We start from the raw sequence: 22130 nt of genomic DNA, 5'->3' as shown, positions 1-22130 counted from the left end.
TCGACGATCTATATATACTGACAGCACACGCCAATATTTGCACCGCTCGGATGGCGACCTCCAGGTGACGACGGTGAGCTCTGCTAATCTTGGCTTGGTCGCGCGTGTCCCCAATCCACTTCGTATCTATCGGTAACCGGTGTTTTACGCCTGGGCAAACGGTGTGAGCCTTGCACGAGCCGCACGAGCCCCAGGAGGCGAGTGATTTATTTTAAGGGTCGCTGTTAAGTTCCGCACAGGACTAGGAAAAGGTTAAGAGTGTGCCGTTAGTAGTAGGTTCTATTTTTTCCACTTCGTAGCTTTGGATCGATCGATTGGGTACAGTTCGATGGACAGAGAGTAGTGGTGTCAATTGCTCCGCAACGGTAAGGAAATGTAATTCGTACTAGGTCGAGTGGCGCATTTAACTACTATTCGTCTCTAACTTGATTACTTATTTCCAATAACATGCAAATTACTTTGCAACAATCCGTATATTTTTGTTTTCTATACTTACATTTCATAACCTTTAAAGAGCAAAATTCATGTACCCTTCCATTATTTATCTCATTTTAGATGTATTATGTGTTTCCGTAAAGAAAAAGTTCGCCTGACAATGTTGACGTTGATAACGAGGCAAGCCACATGACAGAAACCGATTCCCTAATGCTATTCTTCCGTCCATTCGTGTGCGTCCATATCCTGTGTGTAACGATCACGTTTACACTCCTGACGTTTGCTTTCCTGTTTTTTTTAGCTGTACGCCATTCAGACCGGCCACGCAAAAAATGGAAGCTCGTGTCCGCGACCTTACCGTTACACGAGCAAGGGCATGGACATTGGTTTGAATGTAGTGAGAAGTGGCACGTTGCAAGTGGTAGCTTTTTTGCAGTTATTACGGCTCAGCGATCGGTGGTAGTTTGTATCATGTTGGTAGGTTAGCAATATCGAGCATAGACCTCAGCAATCCATTGGATTAATTTATGGAAATATGCTTTTCAAAGAGAGACCGAGACCAGGGAACACGTAACAGCTCTGCTAATAAATGTAAATATGGAGTCAATTTGCTCTTTTTCAATAAGTATCTATAAGTATCTATATGATTATACACCATTGGTTATCCCTATATCGATTGAATCACCAATGGATCTTTCTTTCATTTTAATCATAAATTGTGAAAATTAATTTGATTAAAAATCATGAGATTGACTGCAGTAGAACTTTGCAATTTTAATATCGCCTTGCTTCCTCCTTCGTCAACTCTTCTCAACTAAAAAAAAACAACAATTCTAAGCATTTTTTCAGTTTACCAGTTTCTTGAAGGTTCAAAGTCCATTCTAACGGTTGCTTGTTCGCTTTAGAAATCTAAGATAGTACTCACGAGTCACGTTACTGTTGCTTTTGGCTCACAATGTCTGGTATGACCATAGAGTGGTAATCCGATCGCGCCCAGTTTACGATCACGTTTGCATTATTTTCTGTCATCTATGCAGACATGCGTCACCGAGTCTTTGCGCTGTGCAGTTCTGAACGTTGCTAATAGGAAGCTTCATTTTCAACCCAGGGCTGAACTACTAATCGTAATGTGTGTATGCAAGCATATGTGCAGCCGGAAATGTGTTTTGTTTACGCTATTTAATTGCCAATTCGGGTTTGTTTTCGTTCTGCGGCTACACTGCCAGTGTCTCTGTCTGCAAACACTTTTACACTGTTGCGTTTAATTTTAAACAATTATCGCTTGCCTGTTGACCGTCCCTCGAATTGTTGGTCCGTTTCTGGTTTGTCTCAATGGTCAAAATATTGCATGGTTGCGCGATAAAAGCTGAACATTCCTAACCGTAACTGCCGATGTGTATCTCATCCGTTTCGGTGAGTTTTTGTTTTGTTTACCAACATGTACCAGCATGCGCAACGCCCGGGTCATGTGATGATCCGAGTGTATCGCCGTTTATCTTTGGCCTACGACGTTCGCATTCTTTACATTTATGAAAAGACGATATCTAAGGTTGTTCTAGCGTTTGCGCTGTGTGAGAAACTGCACGTTCGTTTGTTCGCCGTTGAAAGGGAAATCATAATAAAACGTTTATCGCAATGGAGGTTGCATTGTTTACCTTTTACTTTAATACCACTGTGCAGATAGAGGCAATCTTAACTAATGTAAGAAACTCAATGTAAGAGCTGCAATTGGACATGTGTTGGCTAAATTGCAAAGAAACTTTGTTTACGATCGTATAGTTCTTCAGAGAGATGTCGAATTTTTAGATGTTTTACCGGTATATCCTCAAATCAATCAGCGGTTGACGTTTAAATGCGCTACGGGTTGTAAAATGAAGGAAATAAAGAACTTGTCAGCTGCCAAGTGGATGCCGTCCCAAAATGGTTAAACGCCATTGAAAATTATATCAATTTTCCTTTGGCGACTATACTGAAATAATTTTTAGATGAATAGCATTTAGAAGTTCTTTTGAATTAGATATTTTGTTTTATTTAGTTCATATCTATTATTTTTCTTAATTTTCTTTTTTTAGCGAAATTATTTATGCATTTAAGAGTATCTTTTTTATTGTCATATTTCCCCTTTTTTACAGAGTATTTGGAAGGTCCCATAATAACTTTCTAAGTATACGGCCACTTAACACACCACTTACGTGCTTAAACCCGGGCTAGTTCCGTGACTTCTTTATTTCATTTTTGGCTTTCGATTTGTTGGCAAGATCGCCAGCACGTTAGAAAATTTGGTTTGATTTACAACCTCGGTCCAGAGCAGCAAGAATGCAGCAGGATGCTACAAAACACACAGAAGCAATCAAGCGGGTTGATGTTTTCCCGTCATTAGACCGGGTTGTAGCATCCACGCTTGCCTGTTATGGGATGCTTTTACCGCACACTCTCTCCGATGGCACCGATGATTGACGAAACGTGGTGTGGGAAGCAAATCGACCCGATGTCAAATCAAACCGAAACGGAACCACACCGCACACCATATGGCACTCATTTTGGGCACTTCTTCCCCTTTACCAGCTCTTGTCCCCCAATCGACATGTGATCATCCAACGAGCCGCACGTCATTGGGAATATTCTCGATCGCGGAACATGTTCGAAATGAATGACATCGAACGTCGCAATGGGCTGGCTTTATCACGCAGTTGTCTGTCTCTGTGTGTGGAGCATTCGCTGCCGTAGAATTTGTTTTTTAAGTGCACATCCGCTATCTGCCGTGCAGCATTATTTTGTACCCGTGGGGCTAGATGGGAATGAGTTTTGCTGTCACACACCGCCCTGGCTGATAAGGGTTGATACAACACTTCGCATTCCAGTACTATCGATTCAGGGATGTGATTGTGTGACGTTGGGACATTCATCAAGGGAAAGTGTGTTGTTAGTTGCACGGGCTGACATTGCATTTATTGCGTATATCGGTAACAATGCATTGCACTGTAACGTGATCGTTGTCTGCGTATTGGGTGGTTTAGATAAAGGTTTTTACTGCTTACTAAGCTTACTGTTAAAACACGTTTCTTGCAACGCAGCTTCAATGGTACATATGTTTGCTAGATAGAGCTTTTATTGATAGAATTTCTATGTTCATTTAAGTCAAAACTACTCTTGTAATTCAATCTGGCTACAGTTGTGTTTGAAAAAAGTAAGAAATTTTCACCACAAATCCTACAAAACCTTTTTTAAAGATCTTTCGAAAAATTGCACATGTGCGGGTCCGTTCACGCTTGATGCGTGGAGTACGACTAAGTGCTAATTGGCGCAACATCACGACTTTTATATTCGTGCCGATTTGCGATAGACGTTGTACGAACAAGCAAGCGAAAAAAACGGTATTGAAGCACTTACACAAACATTCTGCCCAACATTTACTAACCACGGCTCCTACACCCGTGGCACGTTGTACAAACATACGGTCGCATACACGCGTTCATCTTTTCCTACCGGATCCATCCGCAACCATGCCATGCTGTATGTATGTGTTTCGCATCCGCATTCGGGGCGCGCGTTGTGTGGCGCGCTCTTGACATCTCGCGAACCGTCTCGCGGTGTTGCTTAAATTATACCGGAAAGCACCCCCCGTATAATCGTAAATAGGGGTGGGGATTTGGTGCTGTCCGTCGAATATAGGCGAACACAAGTGTCCGGTTCAATACTACGTTGGACCGTTTGGTGAATACGCGTTGAACAGGTTAGTAGGTGTGACTGTGTTGGAGCGAACGGGTCGGATCGGTACTATCATTAGAAGCGCGATTCTCCCACGCGCCGAGGACTCTAGCGAACAGGTTTCATCATGCACACTGCCAGTCATTACCGCAAGTTCCAAGTGGTTGAAAGCAACGAGCTAGTCGTGGTAGTTGATCAATCGGAGCAGGAAATTACGGCTGATAAGCATCTTACGGTTCTCGTACGACGCGCAAACATATTGCCTTTGCAATAAGAACGTGAACGTGGTTCTTGAAGAAGCTGGTCGTGAATTTTCAGCTGGAGCAGACGGGACTCCCTAGTGAGCAATTGGGAATTCCCAAGAGTAAGACTCTTGGTCAAGAGAAGGTTCTATGCTGAATTTGTGAAGCATCTTATCATAGTGTGTGATTAGTGGATTTGGTGACTCCGGTTTTTTTTTGTTTTGTATAATAATGTTGAACAAGACAAAGAATAAACGATTCAATGTTGATCATCGCTTGCATATTCTAGTGTGAACAAGCGACTTGGGAAGTGAGTTCATAACCATTATTGTTGCATATATGAGCAGGAGAAAAAAAAGTCAACGTGATCTGTGTCAGGCAGAGTGTTTTAGCTGCCTATTTCCATCTTCTCGTTAGTTTCAACGCCAGGTGACAAAAACGAAAAACGGGAATCATTTGAACCGTGGGATAAATCTTTTGCCAACGCGAAAAAAAAACAGGCCGAGTGAACATCAGTGCGGTCAGCTCTTGTTCTTTTTACATGATTGACAGTAAGGGGCACTGTCCCAACGACACCACCAACATCAACATCATTGCCCGCGTCTTGCTACCGCGACTACAGCTAAAGCGAAAGTATTTGCACTCGGCGGTGCAGATTGTTCCCGTACGGCTCGGTGTCAAGTGGAAAGGTTGCTGCCCAAACGTAGTAATTCCGTCCCGGGATCAGGACGCAGCCATTCGTCGGCGAACTGTCAGCGCACAGGAAGCGTTCTTCAAGGAGAGCGTTACATGAGCTCCCATCGGTGTTTGAGTGTCCTTTTCGATCCGTTTTTGGTGTGTGCCTTTCAAACAATTGTTTGAGTGTTGAACGTTGCTGTTAAAGACTTTATGTGAGGCTTTACGATACAAAGTGGTTAAGTGTGTCACACATACGACGAAGTGATTAAATTGATCAACGTTGAGCGCGGTAATTCATAAGCGCAAAAGAAAGCGCTCGTTAAACGATCATTGGCCGTGTGCGTGTTGTGTTTTTTTGCCAGTAAGTCCTTAGTGTGTTCTATATCAATGTACATATTTCTGTCATCGTCTGTTTATTACTTTTATCTCTCACGCTTACGAGTACACCTGCGCAATGCGAATATTTACACAATCTCAATACCCAAAGCCTAGTTTTTTGTTGTTGTACATCAGCAAAAATGGCGCCTTGCGGAGGGTGTTACTCATCATCTTCAACAGCGTTTGTTGTATATTCTTTAAAAAAAAAATTATCATTCCTAGAAACAACAACACCTTGGGGGTTGGCTTTGTCATATTGCGGTTGATTTAGGCGAGATATTTTGTTCTTCATGTAATGCTTCTCTTTTTACACCTTTGCATCGTCACGCCAAATGGCATCATCTATTAGCATAAAGGGAAGTGTTTTTATCACACCTTTTTGGTGTGAAATCTATCAAAATGGGGAGATAGTGTGATGTCTGTCGCCGGGTCTGTCCCGCCGATAAGTGTATGAAAATAAAGATATTTGTTGGGGTGATTGTGACTGTGTTGGTTGGAAAAAATTACGGTTGCTTTATTCACAAATTGTTTCTCAACAATTGTATCGGTTTTGATGATCGAACCACTAGAACGTTATTAGAAAAAATATTTAAAAAAATCCCACATCCACAAATATCGACTAACAAGATTGTGGAAAGATGCGCAAAAACAAACAAACGTCTCAGATCTTTACGTTCCCTGGATGATGAGATGCGATCATCATGTCGTGTGTGTTGTTTTGTTTTGTTCGCTTTTTTTGCGTTTGCTAGCAGTGTTTCGCGATCTATTTTCATGTTCACATCACACGGTCCGCGGACTCGTTAGGACAGCTGGCTACAACGCACAAGCGCAAAGTACTGAGCCGCCGACACGGCGATCGAGTGCGCGAACCATCCGTCCGTATCACGTTACGTGCGGAGAATGAGAACGAATCGGCACAATCGTCACCCGTAGATCGGGGTGGATCGGATCGACACGTAAAGGTGACCTAGTAGTATAGCAGCACTGGCTGGTTCTGGCTTGGTTTGTAGGAGGAAGTAAAGGCAACAACAAACCTAATGGAAAACAACTCCGCTGTAGTGCGAATTTGCATTGCAGTTTTTGCGCGGGTGGATCGGTCCCGCAAACGGTTTTTGTGTGTGCGTCAAATCTGTAGTACATTGACACCTCGATAGTAGTAACACCACACGGTCCAAACGGGAGAATACCGGGAGCCAAAGTCAACCCACCTCTCCTGGTACAGTGGCCGTCAAAGTGATCGAGGGAGTAGTATTTCGTGTTTTTTTTTGCCCACGCGATATTCTCGTTGTAACAGCTGAGGGCTATATTTATTTGCCAAAGCAAACCATCCGTAACCGAAGCTTGATTTAGTGTGTTGCAGTGTGCGTTTTGTGTTTTTACCAAGTGAGTCCTTGGTTCCGAGATGCGCAATAGTAGTAATTGATGCTGAATGGGCTGAATTGCACCATTGAATGATTGGGAGCCGTTGAAATTATGTAGATAGACCATTTTGATGGATTATAAGCGACAGTTACGATTGTTTGTCTTCCAACCGAGCGATTCAGCGAGTTATTACAGATGGTAATGACTTTTATATGCTTGTTTGCAATCAATCCAAATGTCAATTTTCGTTTAATAAATCGTTTATAACTCACCGCCGTACAAACAGTCTCTCATAATATGGATTTTATCATTGGAAGAATATTTAACAAATTGATTAATTTTCACACTAACCAGTTAAATGGTACATTGTGGCATTATGTCATTTGCATATGCTAAAAAAATTGTTACATTTTTATTTATGATTTTGAAATCTGAAATCAAATAAGTCTGATAAACATACTTCAGCCTCGGCACGTGTTCCCGCAACAAATGTTGCTAAAATACAGTAGAGCGTCGATTATCCGGGGGCGGATTAACCGTGCGCCGAAAATTGACAGCTGTTCTACCACGGTGAACCATTGTACTGATACTGTTGATGTTGATTAAAATTATTAAAATCGTTACCAAGCAATATTTTTGAAATGATTTTATTTTACGTTTTAAATTTCAATTGTTATTTGATAATAATTTGCTTGTCCCAGGATCATTTTTAGCATCAAAAGGACCACCACAGTATAGTATATAGATACTATATAGGCTTTACCCTATAACCGGCATCAGTCTGGTTCCGAGCACTCCGGATAATCGACGTTCTACTGTATTTGAATAGACCAGGACCTTAGGAAGAAATTTATAAATACCGTTGCAATTTTATGTTATGTATTAAGTTTATGTATTAAGGAGATTTAATACAATCATTGTTATATCAATGCATCCTGCAAAGTGGCCTGAAGCTCTAGCAGGTTGCTCATCCCTGCTTTACGGCGTGCAATTAATTGTTAGGGCATTAGTAATAACTCTGGTGATACAATATAGCTTAAAATTACTCAAATCCATTTATATACGATGAACATTCATTTTGGTATTGATAATTATTGCATAATTTTTATTTACAATACATAATTTAGCGAGAGTATTTGGCAATTAGCCTAAAAGCCGTAATCATGAAGTATAAAATAAAATAAAAAAATAATTTAGAGAGAGATAAAATTCTATGGAGTAAACGTATAGTTACACAGATGTGCAATTCAAAACATTCTTATGTTTACTTAATATTATTGTGATCGAAACTCGCCTGCGACCGATTACTCTTCCCCCTAGTAGCGACTATTAACATTGCTTTGCGTTGCTCATAAGTATAATAGTTTACTAGTCCTGTTTCCACGCGACAGGACCGGGTTTCGAATCTTATCCGGACCGTCTCTCAGTAACAAGGTAAAATAAGTCTAGTAAGCCAGAAATAGTAAGCATGACTTTAAACGTATTTAAGCCAAGAAGAAGAAGCTTACACTCATAAGCGGTTTGCCAGACATGCGTTGATAGTGATTTAAAATGTGAAATTAATTTTTAATTTGAGCTGTTTGAAGCTAAATACTATAATGAATCAGAGAACCTTCCGACCACGCACTCGGCAATCGTACTTCACTCATTATGCGACCACGATCTGTTCCGGGTGAATCACTGTGCCCACAATCACTGTCATCGTTTTGCTTAATGTGGGTTTCATCTCGTTGTGCGATAGCTTTCCTTCGCACTTTATATGAGTCTTTTATCGTTTGACTTTGTAGCGCTGTGCACGTAACACGACACTAAACTGGTACACTCAACCAGGGACAGATAGAGTGATGATGGCAGTTAACTTTATGACCAGAGCAGATGCAAATACTACTACCTCCATTATCCTGTGCTCTCCTTTGCACCAGCAGCGATTACATTGCATCCCGGTCGTCTATTTTCACGCCAACGCGACGTGCAACGGCCGATGAGAGCGAGAGATAAAAGAAGAGCGCTTGCATCTACTACTGCCACTACTACCACCAACATCCACTACTAGCACGAGTGGGATGATTCCGATTTCGTGAGATTTTTCAATGTTAGTTCAGGATGCTGTGCTGCACTGGGGTTGACGAAGCTGCTGTTACCTGCGTGTGGGTTCGTGCGGGAAATGGCTGCTGTGCCGCATGATTGCCAACGCAGTTGATGTCGAATGACGTCATGGGGGAAAACATTGTTGCGCATTTTACCGATTGCATTTGAATGATGGTATATGGTATATGGGTAGGTGGGTTGCAAACTTGGTTTACATTGATTTTATCGATGTTTTTTATTGGATTATCTGCTGGGGGATGTAACCGTGATGGATTAGCTTCTTGAGCCGTGTGGGGAATTGGGTGATGAAATAGTGTCACAACATTTACTTTGACGTTGGAATTGATTTTTAAATCTGGTACATTACGTATGCGTATAAAGGAGCGGCATTATAACATATGCAGTGTTTTCAAGACTTTTTAAAAAATGCTTGTTATGTGAAGGAATGACTGATACATGAATTTCATTGAATGTTATTCAATGATATGTATTGGTACATTTAATCGAACAAATTTCTAAGGAAACTCGTATTGCTTTGCAATTCTTGGAACTTTATATAACAAAATTCCACACATTTCTTTGCTTGCTTCCTCTTTTAGAAAGCCAATTGATCGGTACGAAAAGGGGCACTCCCACATCAATTCGCTCTGGTAGGAATTCTTCCACTGCTGGATTGCATTTGTAATTGACTTCCTCTCCGGTCCTCCCAATACTTCCTTCAATTGGAATCTGTGACATTGTCCAGCCATTGAGAATAGTGAAGAGCAACAGCAGTATACGGCGTCAATAGGGGCGTTTGTAAAAGACGTTCGGTTGCGTATCTCACAATTTGCGTCACCGACCGACGACAAAATGTATTTATTTGTTCCATTCGCCAAACTTTGTGGCTTTTTTTTCCTGCTGCTGGTGTATATAAACTCTTGCAGAAAGTACACAGAGACCATCCTGTATTTCATTCCTTTTGGCGATCATCGTTTTGTTAGTCACATCGTTAGCAACAAGCTTTAAGGGATGTTTTTATAAACTTACGCACGCGATCATACGCTAAATGGAGTATTCTGGAAGCTCCAATCGTGAAGGAATGATTAGAAACAACCTGCAAAACAACTTGTTCTACAGTTTCTCCTTTAACCTTCATTCCAGCTCACCATCATTTTCATCCGTCAGCCCCACAGTCCCCGTTACGATGTCGATAGCGTTTGTTCGATAATTAAAACGGGGCCACTGCGGCGACAAACGATCGTGTGTTTGTTTGTGACAATTACGTGCCCACAAGGCGCAACAAACGCAAATTGCAGTGAAAAATGTGTTAGTTTCATCCCGCACCTTACTGCTAGAATATGGTGTGCTGCAACTAAACTGCACAGATTGTGCTAACCAGCATCATAAAAACCGAGGTTGGAGGCAAATAAAATGACGCCTAACTTCAGAATAATCGTTTCCCCCACCGGGGGTGTATTTGTGTGTTTCGGGTATGTAATAATCATGGGGTTGGCTGTTGCCGACGACCAGTTCTTGTTTTGGAAGATACACTTCACTGCCTATTTTGTATGTTCAAGTGGTTTGCTTCCACATAGCTTTTGACGTAAGCTTATATATGTATACATATATAAATGCAAGAACATGACGCGCGCCTCTGTGTACATGTATGGTGGGGTGGTATTTGCGCAATCGCTTGTACGATCCAGCCGGGAGGAAATCGGAAAGTCAACTGAAGGGTGCAGTTGACTGGAGTGGTGTGATAAGATAGAATACTTGGGCTAAAAAGGTAAACGTCAACGATGCAGTATTTTCTGTACTTGTGGTAGAGACTCAGTAAAGATATTATAATTCATTTGCAATGGTTTATGGCGATGAAAAATAATCTAAATATGTCCACCACCTCAATTTTCCGGTTAAGGTGTATAAAGACTAAAAAAAATTAAAACAATAATTTTATTAAGTTTCTTTTTAATTTTTCCTTTACCAAAGCAGGTAACTTGGGAAAGAATAAAACTAAAAAAAAAAAAAATTAGTTGAAACTTAAATTTATAATAGGGAAATTATTGAACATATGAAACAAATATTTGCAATTTTTGTAATAATATGTTATAGATATTCTATAGCAAGGACTGACTATCCGGCTATGTGGTAAAAATAAGTCTAATAAGCCAGAAATGGCCGGCATGACCTCAGAGGTTACGCCAAGAAGAAGAAGATATTCAATAATATGTTATTATTAAAATTTCAAAATATTATTCAAAACCCTATAACTTAAAAAAAAAAAACAGTACCAGCTTGTGATAAATCATAATAATAAAACGAACACCGTCTAATACATTCTACGGCCATCAGGTGAATAATTGAACAGAATTAGTCTGGCGGGCCCGCTGGTGTATGTGATAAACGGCGCCGGCCCGCACGGCAGGACTGGGGATCAAATCCCATCCGGATCGTGCCCCCCCGTAGCAAGGACTTACTATCCGGCTACGTGGTAAAAATAAGTCTTGATACGACCATGCCGTTCTTAAGAAGTAAAAAAAAAATATAGTTGAAGTATGAATTGAATTGAAATTTTGCCCACAATTTTTGTTTAGTCACATTTACATATTTTGCAATTGTGTAACAATGTAATAAATCTGAAGGAAATGACTTATAAAATCTGTGGGATCAAATTGACTTGCATAAAAGTAGGTCGTACGTACTTTCCTGACCACTGCAGTGCATTTTATTGTTTGTTATATTGTTGTACATAGTGTACCCGTAGGATGATTGTTTTATTTTCCCTTTTTTGTACATTTTCGGTTTGTGCAAATAGACTGGGCTTACGGTGATTTTAAGTTTCGATAAGAATATACAATGTTGAGCAAAAAAAGAGGTTAGGGGATGTTTTCTTTTTTTTAAATTATGCTTCGTTGCTTTTCATTTTATCGTTGGATGGGTACTACCGACCATCCGTTGCTTGAACGCATTTGTGCAGTAAGTATTGCATCATCCGTTAAATTAGCTTCAACTGTTCAGTTACATTCGCTCGGCGCCAATGTCAAGTTCAGTGTTGAAGAAACATAACTGTGTGGGTTTTGCATTTATTTGCATTCGCTTAGGTGGTGTGTATTGTTTTCCTAACCTATGAAAGGATATATTTATTGTCCCTTTGGTTTCCGCAACGAACAAAACAATACGGTTTTTGGTCGTCCTTCACAAAATAAAAACAAAATCTACTAATGAACTCATGGGAAATTTGATTGTCCTTGGCATAATTTTGGTCGCATGGGAAGCAATATTAAGTATTGGATTGTGTGCATCTTCCTCTCTTATGCCATCATTACCTTGAGGAGAGATTGGAGAAAAGCCAACAAATAGTTGAATTATGACATTTTCCCACAACAGTTTCGTAACATGATGCAGGAAATTGGTCATTTTGGTTTACTTTAATTTAGACTTTTATTAGTTGCTCTTATTTGGGTGTAAGTTTTATCACGATGTAAAGTTTGTTTGTAATTTTTTTCGATAATTATGCTTTCTTGGTCTTGATCTTTTGCTGAAACTAGTCGATCTAGTCCAATGCATCGGTTGTGCAGAAGTTGTTACTAATAAAATGTTTCTTGCTGTTCTCTCTTCTCTTACTCTCATTAGCTGGTGCGGCTAGTTCCAACCTCTATGGAGTTTCAGCTAGACAGCGCGGAATACTGCCAGGCACAACACAAATAAGCGAAAGGCGCGCTTTTTCCCTGCCATCACCATCAACACACCATCGTCGCCTGTGTCGCCCACACCCTCCCCCCTGGAAGGATACCGAACTGGAGAAAGTTGTAGCGTTGATTAGCGCGAGAGAGTAAAAAGGGTGCTTGTGCGGGAGCGACAACGAACGCGTGCGTGTGGGGGCAGGTAGCGTGCAAGCAGTGGAGGTCCTCCAGCGAAAGTGAATGGTGGTGGTTGCTGCGTAAGGAAGGCGATTTCGCGCAAAACCTAAAAGCGGCGCAGCAGAGCAGAGCTTTTGAATGAGAAGCCCCGAGCTGGAGCGTACATTGGAGAAGAAAGTGCTGCACGTAGCGAAGCGCACATCACGAGCGTGGTTTTGTTATTGCCGTAGTCCAAGAAGCGTCGTCAAGGTGAACCTGAGAAACTAAGGTCCTTGCGGAAAATCTGGTGGAAGAATAGATAACGAAGCGAATCAAGACGAAGTGGTAATCATCAAACCTTAGCGTCATAATCGAGTATCGAAGGTGCAGTGTGGAGGACGTGTGTGTGTGTGTCAACGCTAAAATTGATATCCATCCCGCATCCATATCTAAACCTGAGGGAAGATCATCTGTGTCGCGTCTTGTGCAAGCGAATCTTTGTTTTGCTTGTAAGGTGCATTCTCGCCTATCCTTGATTGCACTGCACGTTGCATACTTTCAACCAACCTTGCAACACACATTGTTTGCTTTGAATAATTGGTGAGCTTTAATAATCCCATCGTTTCCCTGTGGCTTCGCTAGTTTGCGCGTGTGGCAATTTCGTTGCAACGTTCTACAAGAACACATCGCGACGAATATCTTCGACAACTGCAAGCAAAACTCGGCGGCAGAAAACAACATGTGGGTATAGTTTTGGTTTTTACATGATTTTCGTACGAGCGAGACGTCTAACAGCTCTCCTTTTTGTTTGTTTTGCAGATTGAGACTGATTGTAAAATAGATCTATTAAGAATAGTAACCAAGCAAGTATAACCATCGTCAATCCATTACCATCAACCGCAGAACAGACAGCCGGACAGTAGCGGCGGCCTCGAAGTGAGGAAAAATTAGCTGGAGGTATTAGTTCTCTTACGCTTCCCCAGAACGGACGTCCCTTCCGTATAAGCGCATTCACACCAACCAACTCTAAATCAAAATAAAACATACACCAGCATCCCGACCAAGTGAATATAGAAGCGAAAGATCCTTAAAACCCTTTCTGCTGCAGGCCCTTATATCGCCCCCGTTTCAAGAGAAAGGGTAATCACAGTTCCACCGAATTTTGGCCGATGTTTAAGCAGGCGGATATAGTCAAACGAAATAAATAACTGTAGTGCGATTCGGAGCAGCCATCTAAGTCCCGCAGTGAGCAGGGTTTCAGATGAATATAAGTAAGTTTTGTAATATTGTGTTTTTTTAAATTTTATGTAGTGCATTGTTAAGTGATTTAATGTAATATAATTTATTGTAATCTTATGTAATGTCATGTTATGTCATATGATTTCAATATTATTAAGATAGTGTAGCTCCTTGGGTTAACGATTTTCCACTAGAGATGTTGTCATTTCTATAGGGCGGTTTGCTTGAAGCCAATAATTACATTAAAATATTTGTCCCTATGTACATTTATTTATCGGTTCATTCTGTATGTTACCATGAACTAAACTATCTTAAAACCAAGAACTATTCGTAAAATTTGTTTTATGCTATCAAAATGTGCTGCTAGTTTCCGCATCAGCACTTGGCTTCTGGCAATGAAAGCTAAACCAATAAAAATGCACTCTAAAGCATTAAAATGCATACACTGTTGCCTTGAGAACTAACTTACAATGAGCGCTCGGTGTTGTTGCTTGAGTGCACTTAGGCTGGTGGCACAGCTCCATCGCTCCGATTTTTTCGCATGGTCCTGTCAAAATTTTGTATGGAATATGACAGATCTCAAAACCTTCCGATTTTATCGGAAGGTTGAAACAAAAATTTTTGTTTCTATCGGAAGGTACCTTCCGATTTTATTTGTCAAACTGAACTCGCTCGTATAAAACTCTCAAATGATTCTTTTTCTCGAAATGACAATGGCAAATGTTTACATTTATTGTAAATAAACCATTAACCATGGCAAACGTGCGTTTGGACGAAGAAAATCCATCAAATCCATAGTGAAATCTTGCGGAAAAATCGGAAGAGCTGTGCCATACCTTGCGATTCGCATATGCGAAAAAATCGGAGCGATGGAGCTGTGCCACCAGCCTTAGGGCTGTTGTTTGTTTAACCTTGGAAACTGCGTTTTTCTTTTTTCTCTAATCTGGGTCTAAAAATATTTTTCCTAGTACTCTATAACGTGGATATATCGATCATAATGAGGAATATAAAAGATACAAATTTGATCAAATACTCATTATGGTCGATATGATGTTGCAATATAAATTATATATTGTATCTCTTCAATACTCATTCCTAAGTTCTTAGTGCCGTAGTTCCTATTAAGTTTGGATTAAGGTATACCGGCTTATTGTATCCATGTTCATATAATTATTATTTTTAAATACACATTAAAACATCTCCGTCATAAATGCATCGTTTTTAATTATGTTAATAGAATATTTTAAATAAAGTATTTTATGTTAAATAAAACGTCATATGTAACAATACATAATTGATAGCGACCTTATTTTTTTTTTAATTTTCAGATATTTCGAATGAAAAGTACTTTTAGATACGTGTTTCAAGCTTTACTCTGAAGAAGATAGATCCATCTTTTTGATATCAAACTACGCATCGGAAGATTACAACCCAGAGTGCATCTGTTATTCCATCACCTCAAGACGATCAGGTGCTTGTGGTTCGCGACACTGTGGACACGCCTAGCGAGCAAATCTGATCAGATAAAAGATAAACGCGTTCGTGTGTGTGTGCGCGTACGAAGAGTAAAGGAAATTAAGATAATTTACCAGCACTCACTCGGGCAGCAGACTCCAGTGTCAGTTTCTACCTTCATCTGCAAGGTGTTATCAGCGAAAATTAGTCGACGAAAAGATTTAACATAGGTGTATTTGCTTGCCATCATCGTCGCACTGAGCGTGTTATTATCTGTGCTGGAAGAAATCGTATAAAAAGAAGAATACTGTTTGCTTTATGCATGATTTTTTTGTCTAAACTTATACAACCAGAGTGATAGGATTCCTCGATTCGCCTAACACTAAAATTGCTGTACAAGAATATTGGAATATTTCCTTTGAAGAGGACAAGATTAACCGAATAAGTGAAGAAAAGATAAAAAAAACATAAAAAATACAGTGTGGCTAAAGGCAGTTTCTCCGTAGAAGATCAAACAAATGTAAAAGAGAACAAGCCAGCAAATCGTTTTACTGAAATATTTCGGAGCTGGCCAATTTTGAGCATCGATATATCTCGTTGCAGCTTAAAAGAATTTGAAGAAGATAATAGAACCGCAAAACAAATTCATTGCTGTTCGGACGAAGACAGAATCACCGTAGAAGATCAAGAGGATTTGATAGAGAACACAGCATCGAATCGTTTTACTGAATTATTTCGGAGCAGGCCAATTTTGAGCATCGATATAATATCACGTTGCAACGGCCCAAAAACATAATTTGAAGAAGATAGATAGAACCGCGAAGAGCATTGTGATAAGAGAATTTTAAGTTTGTTTTAGTGGTTCTCATCTTTATTGCTTATTGAAGCGATTTTTGTGGAAGTGTTAGGTTTCTTGCGTCTTTAAAATATCTTAATTTGTAAATGTGATGAAAATTGTACGGATTCTTCATTGATAATATTGTATATCCAACAAAGAGAAGTGTATGAAAGCGCGCACTTGCTAGGAAGAGATCTCTACCGAAGAGAATAAGTACGATTGTTAACGTCGTTATTTTGTCTGTAAGACTTACGCCGTAACCGTTGTCGTGTGATAAAAAGAAAGACTTCCGTGCAGAACCTTCTGCAGAAGGCGCTTGTGCAAGTTCGTAAGCTCAGCAAGGACGAACAAGACAGCAAGAAATCAAACAGCGGGTGACTGGATTTGTTTTTAGTCGTCGTGAAGGAGTGTTTTTATGTCAACCGTCATCATGCGTCAGAAGGACATCAGACCCGCACCGGCGCGGATCGAGTTCAAGTCAATGAAATTTCTGATTACCGATCGGCCATCGGACGCAAACATACTTTCGTATATCACTGTAAGTTGTGTCAAATGTAGCTGTCTGCTATCTCACAGTAGATGCACTGACGATCACTATTACTTGTCTCATTACAGGAGCTGAAAAAACATAATGTCTCGATTGTGGTACGCGTGTGCGAGCCAAGTTATAAGATCGAAGAGCTGGCAAACCATGGTATTGTCGTGCGCGATTTGGCGTTTGAGGATGGTACCTTCCCGCCGAACGAGATCGTAGTCGAATGGTTCGAGATTTTGAAGCAAAAGTAAGTCAATTATCGTTCGATCCAATGGCGGTCTATTTGTTGGGCAACCGATCCGATAAGCGATCCCTCCAATAAATCGTAGCTTTCTGTACAGATTCCAGGAGGACCCGGAAGCGTGTGTGGCGGTACACTGTGTAGCAGGTCTAGGCCGCGCACCAGTGCTTGTGGCCCTGGCTTTGATTGAACTAGGACTTAAGTACGAGGCAGCTGTAGAATTGATAAGAGAGTAAGTATGGTATTTGGTGGTTTCGTTTCCGTTTCCTTTCCTAATCTGTTATTTTCTCCGTCTCTTTCCCTGGTTCCCACAGTAAACGAAGAGGTGCTATTAATGCCAAACAACTATCATACCTAGAAAAGTATAGGCCGAAATCGCGGTTAAAGCACAAAAATGGCCACAAGAACTCGTGCTGCGTGCAATAAAACTATCAAAATTCCCACCAGTTAAAGTGTTCATTTTAAGCAAGTGACATCCAGAGATAAAACTATGGCGCGACGTTGAAAGCAAGCGAGAGAAGAAACATGGACATGTGTAAATGTTAAAAACAAAAGATGCAGATCCTAAAACAATAGCAGTAGGCTTTATGTTCACAAATCACACTAAGCAAGTTTTGGGTCTTGTGTGGAGTTCTGATTTAACGGTACCGTTGGAACTGCTAGAGCATCGGCGATAAATTGAACCGTAAAGGAAATATAGAATCAATGCAGAATGGAATGCTAGAAAAGATGCTAAAACAATAACCAAGAAAGATGCAATAGGATGGAATAACATTGAGATCTTTAAATAAACTGCTGGTAACTATTTAGTTTTTTTTATGATACTTAAGCTGAAATCAATTATGAAGGGTCATCCCTCATAGTCGAGTTTAGTTTCAATTGAATATTTCATCGTTTATTTTTGCATTCTGCTCACGTTAAATTCTTATGATTCTTTATTCAATTCACATCTAATTCATCCTATCAGTTCAACGATCTCGATGCGTTGAAATGCAGGGCAAGCCTTTCGCTTGCAAACGGTTAATCGGATCCTCCGAACACGAGACCCATACCTAGCAAAGAAATGCGATGTACAGTACAGAAAGCATTTTAGGTTTTAGAAAGGCTAATTTGAAGCGCAAGCAGAGCGTGTTAGCTTTACTAGCAGTATATTATTCTTATTTTGCTATACATCTTCGACAAACCTTACACACACCAGCCACACATGAACCAGGCGTGCGTCTATGTGCGCAGTTTACACATTCTTAGACAGAGACATATTATGATCGTATCCGACGACGCCCAGTGTGACCGTAGATCATTATTAATATATTGTAATAAATTAAATAATCGAAATAGGGAAAGAGATAGCGAATGCAGAAGATGAAACCAATGTTCTCTACAGTATGTTCTTGTGGAACAGGTGTTGAAGACGCGACTTGTCCGAAAGAGGGATATTTCTGTACGGTTTAATAGCTGTCTTACAGTGTTATGATAATACTTGAGTTCATAAGATTATTCATTGCTGGGACACAGTTTAGTTATCAAGCCGGTGGAAATAACCAATTTCCTAGTCGTCTAAAACTAGCTAACACAATGGCTTATCGTGTATCGTGAAGAACAGCTGTATGATTGAATGCGATTACTTAATTTTTGTTTTGTATTTATTAAATCTGCGACAAACTGTACTGCAATCAATACTATTGTACAAAACCCGGCTAACATGCTTCTATATGATCGTTCAAACCAAAAACAATAGCGCAATGTCAGGCATGAAGGCAGTAGATATGTACAAGGGCCTAATATCTGTATCCTAAAAAAAAACATCGCGTTCGTCACAGGCGTTACAATAGACGATATACACATTTTTTTAGAACTATTGGGCGGTTTCAGCATGGTTCTGGCGACCTGCAAAATGCTTATGTTTATAGTTTTACACCTTACCAAATCAAACATCCTTCATACGTGCTGCAAACGAGACGCATTTTACTTTGCAAATTCCAGTGCATAAGTTGTGCGTGTTGCTTGGAAAATGAGCAGACGTGTACGAACAATAGCCAATTTATCAATAATTTTATTCGTTACTCTTATGTTTAGAAATATCTGAAATGGATCGTGCAATATGGCTGTAGATTAACCGGAGGTAAAGTAGTTCCGTTTGTCTATGTTTTGTTTTTGTTTTCTTTTGTTTTGCAGTAGGCTTAAATTAACGTACCACGCACCCTATGCAGCAGCAAACGCAACCAGCTACTGCAACTCGCGCAAAGAACTCTGCAACACTGTGATCGTAGCGATATGATCCCATCTCTTTAGTTAAGGTTAATCTACATGGTACATGAGTTCGAGGGAACTCTGCTACTACTCCCAAGAATTCTAGTACAATTGTTTTCTGCAAACTGCAAAAAACTCTTCCTCCGGTGATGGCACCTCATTTGGAAGTATCAACGTTATTTAAATGCTAGGTACTTCCTTTCGATACTTTGTCCGCAACCATGGTGGATGAGCCACAATTGTTTAATGCTGCTTATGTCGATCATTCCACCAGAGTTTTCGTTAGTTAACATAGTGAAAGAACCTAATCTAACACCTAACAGCTACACTATCAATAATTTATTTGTTGTATAGCTCAATACGCCCAATAGTAAACAATTTTACTTATCGCAATGGATGCTTTAAATTATTTCATATTTTCTAAATGAACATTGTACGTCGCCAACGCCAAAACAGACCTAAATCAACAGACGAAAACCCATTGCAATATATCTGCACAGGACTGCTATTTTATGTTAACTTTCCCCAAAAACGCCTGTGATGAACATCCGTAATTCTTAAACACTTTAGCGCAGCGATCTCTTCCCCGTTTTATGCTCGAAAAGGTAGCTCTCCCTTCGATGATTGCACACAAAAAGGTTGATGTTTTTGAAAAAATGTTAAATCACAAAGATTTGTCCCGGTTCTGTGATCCATTCATTTGTAGGCAGATTGGTGATAATCTGCAAACATGGTTTTGGAATACAAAAGAAAAGAAGAAAACAAGCGCTTCGTCCAAGTGGAACGAACAATCGATAAGAGACAGTTTCCATAGAATGTTTTGCATATTTTAACTTAAGTTATGTTCACATGCCCTGAACGGGGCACATTTTAAGACGAAAATGCAGAGTGGTCATTGTCTTATTCGCTGTAACTAATGCCCTCGTTTAACTATACTCTACACAGTCATACCATGAGTGAACGCGTGTTTGTGGCCACTTTTTTCTGTGATACTATAAAACAAAAAGAACGACTACTGATATGAGTGAGAAAGGGGGGAAGCAACAGCGGAGGTAGATCTCGGATACGTTTGAAGTATGTACCGGGAATGAACCGATTTTTTTATGTGTGCTTGCAAATTGACAAAATGATATTTTTGTTACCACACTGCTAAGCGTTGCAAAAATTATTAAACCTGTAAAATGATTCACTATACGACTCCGCTAGTTCTTCCGCTTGGGCAAATACACGCATAATAAGAAAGTATGTTAAACATGCCATAAAATACAGCTTTCAATTTTTCAGAACAATATTCAAATCATCGAAGGGATAAAAGCTAAAAAATATGATTTGTAGCTGTTTTTCTGCCGTAAAGTTACGTTCGTACAATGACTTGAACGTTTTGTTTCCACTGACGAACATTTGAAATTGGTGTGTATGAGAAGGATAACAGCATGCAATCATAGCATAAAATAACATAAAAAAACTCTATTAGCAAAATGAGAAGAAGGAAATCGAACTAGACACATGGCGTAAAGAAAGCATCTACTACATGTATTGATAAATAGTCATACTCGATATGGCTAATTCTTTACAGAAACAAGCTAATATTAAAACACGAAACTATACAAACAAGCACTAAAGTAAAAACAGAACCGCAAATAAATATTATATATATAATAACTTACACGTGGTTCCGGCAGAAGGTTACGGGGATGGTGACAAGATCGTATTCATATTTTATACACAAGCAACAAACACAAAAAAGGAAAACAAAAAAACCAAGAGCTAGACAAGTGCAAGAGCCAACTCAATCAACCGCAAAGATAAAATTATAGACAAAACACAGTGAAAAGGGTAGCATAGTCGAAGGAACCATGATAGCGGAAGTGGACATGCAAAACAGATATATTATTCACACTACTTTAGAGCCTGTGCGGGGAAGCTTTTGTTGAACGATGAGGACAAGATCGAAGCAAAATGGCGCTAGCGTCTACTGATAATGATCACTTTAACTGTTGCGGTACTTGGATATATGTAATTTGTTTGTGTGTGTGTTTTTGTAAGTGTGCATCGATGCAACCAGTGTGTAGTAGTGGGCAGATAGTAGAAAGGCGGGCTCTGTATGTCAGCGAAACAGCAGAACGCCCCGTCGAATGAAACTATAGAGGGGGGAAAAAAATCTGACGTTTTGTTGATTATAACCAATCGATTTTCGTCCAGATAAACGATCATTAGTAGCATCGTCCGCAAACTAACACGTACACACAATTGCACACAATGGGGGAGAACAGGTGAAACACAGTAATTGTGCTGAAGGCCATATCTCTTCTAACCCTCTAGACGCACGGCACGGAAAAACGGCACCGACATGTGGTTGTATGTAATGTGTAGCACGCCCTGTTCTTCGCCGAGAAAAGTGCTTTATTACTCTTTTTTATGGCAGCAGGATGGAAAAGGGAATTACAATTTAGAACGAATGAACGTACCATGAAAAAGAAGTGTGAGCGAGTCATGCTATTAAAAACATCGTAAACATAAACAAAACTGACGATAGTCAACGTAACAAAAAAAGAAGGGAAGTTTAATGCAAACAAGAAAAACTTAACTGTGAGCAAAAAAAGAAGAAAAAAAAAACAAGGAATAAAAAGAAAAATTAACCGAAAACACAACATTAGATCATACCCTTGGCAAAACACTTGGCAAAAGAAGCAGAATATGGTAAAGAAACTTGCTACAGAAAAAAAAAAACAATATTATACTGAATAGATATTGTAATTTTATGGAATGATTTATATCAATGAATATGTGGTCTAGTTTTTTTCGTTATTGTCTGCCTTTTCGTATGATGACACGTTAGTTTATTAAAGTGTTAATGCCT

The 22130-nt window shown here is 39.8% G+C and overlaps 1 protein-coding gene across 7 annotated transcripts in view; it reads left to right on the top strand.

Annotated features, from left to right (window-relative positions):
* Window positions 1-22054, top strand: part of LOC125762009 (PRL-1 phosphatase) — a 33924-nt gene extending 11870 nt beyond the window's left edge. For 4 of the 7 annotated variants that reach the window (XM_049423668.1, XM_049423665.1, XM_049423664.1 and 1 more), the window contains exons 3-8: window positions 12507-13453; window positions 13532-13983; window positions 15280-16782; window positions 16860-17026; window positions 17109-17252; window positions 17335-22054. In XM_049423668.1, coding sequence (XP_049279625.1) covers window positions 16660-16782; window positions 16860-17026; window positions 17109-17252; window positions 17335-17446 — 546 coding nt within the window. In that variant the 5' untranslated portion in view covers window positions 12507-13453; window positions 13532-13983; window positions 15280-16659 and the 3' untranslated portion in view covers window positions 17447-22054. Of the gene's footprint in view, window positions 1-4082; window positions 5425-12506; window positions 13454-13531; window positions 13984-15279; window positions 16783-16859; window positions 17027-17108; window positions 17253-17334 lie in introns of those variants that run through there. The other 3 variants (XM_049423669.1, XM_049423666.1, XM_049423670.1) reach the window with 3 other exon arrangements.
* The last annotated feature ends 76 nt before the right edge of the window (window positions 22055-22130 follow it).

This window comes from Anopheles funestus, chromosome 2RL, assembly GCF_943734845.2.
Source record: "Anopheles funestus chromosome 2RL, idAnoFuneDA-416_04, whole genome shotgun sequence".
NCBI lineage: Eukaryota > Metazoa > Arthropoda > Insecta > Diptera > Culicidae > Anopheles > Anopheles funestus.
This window is presented reverse-complemented; position numbering and strand designations above follow the sequence as displayed.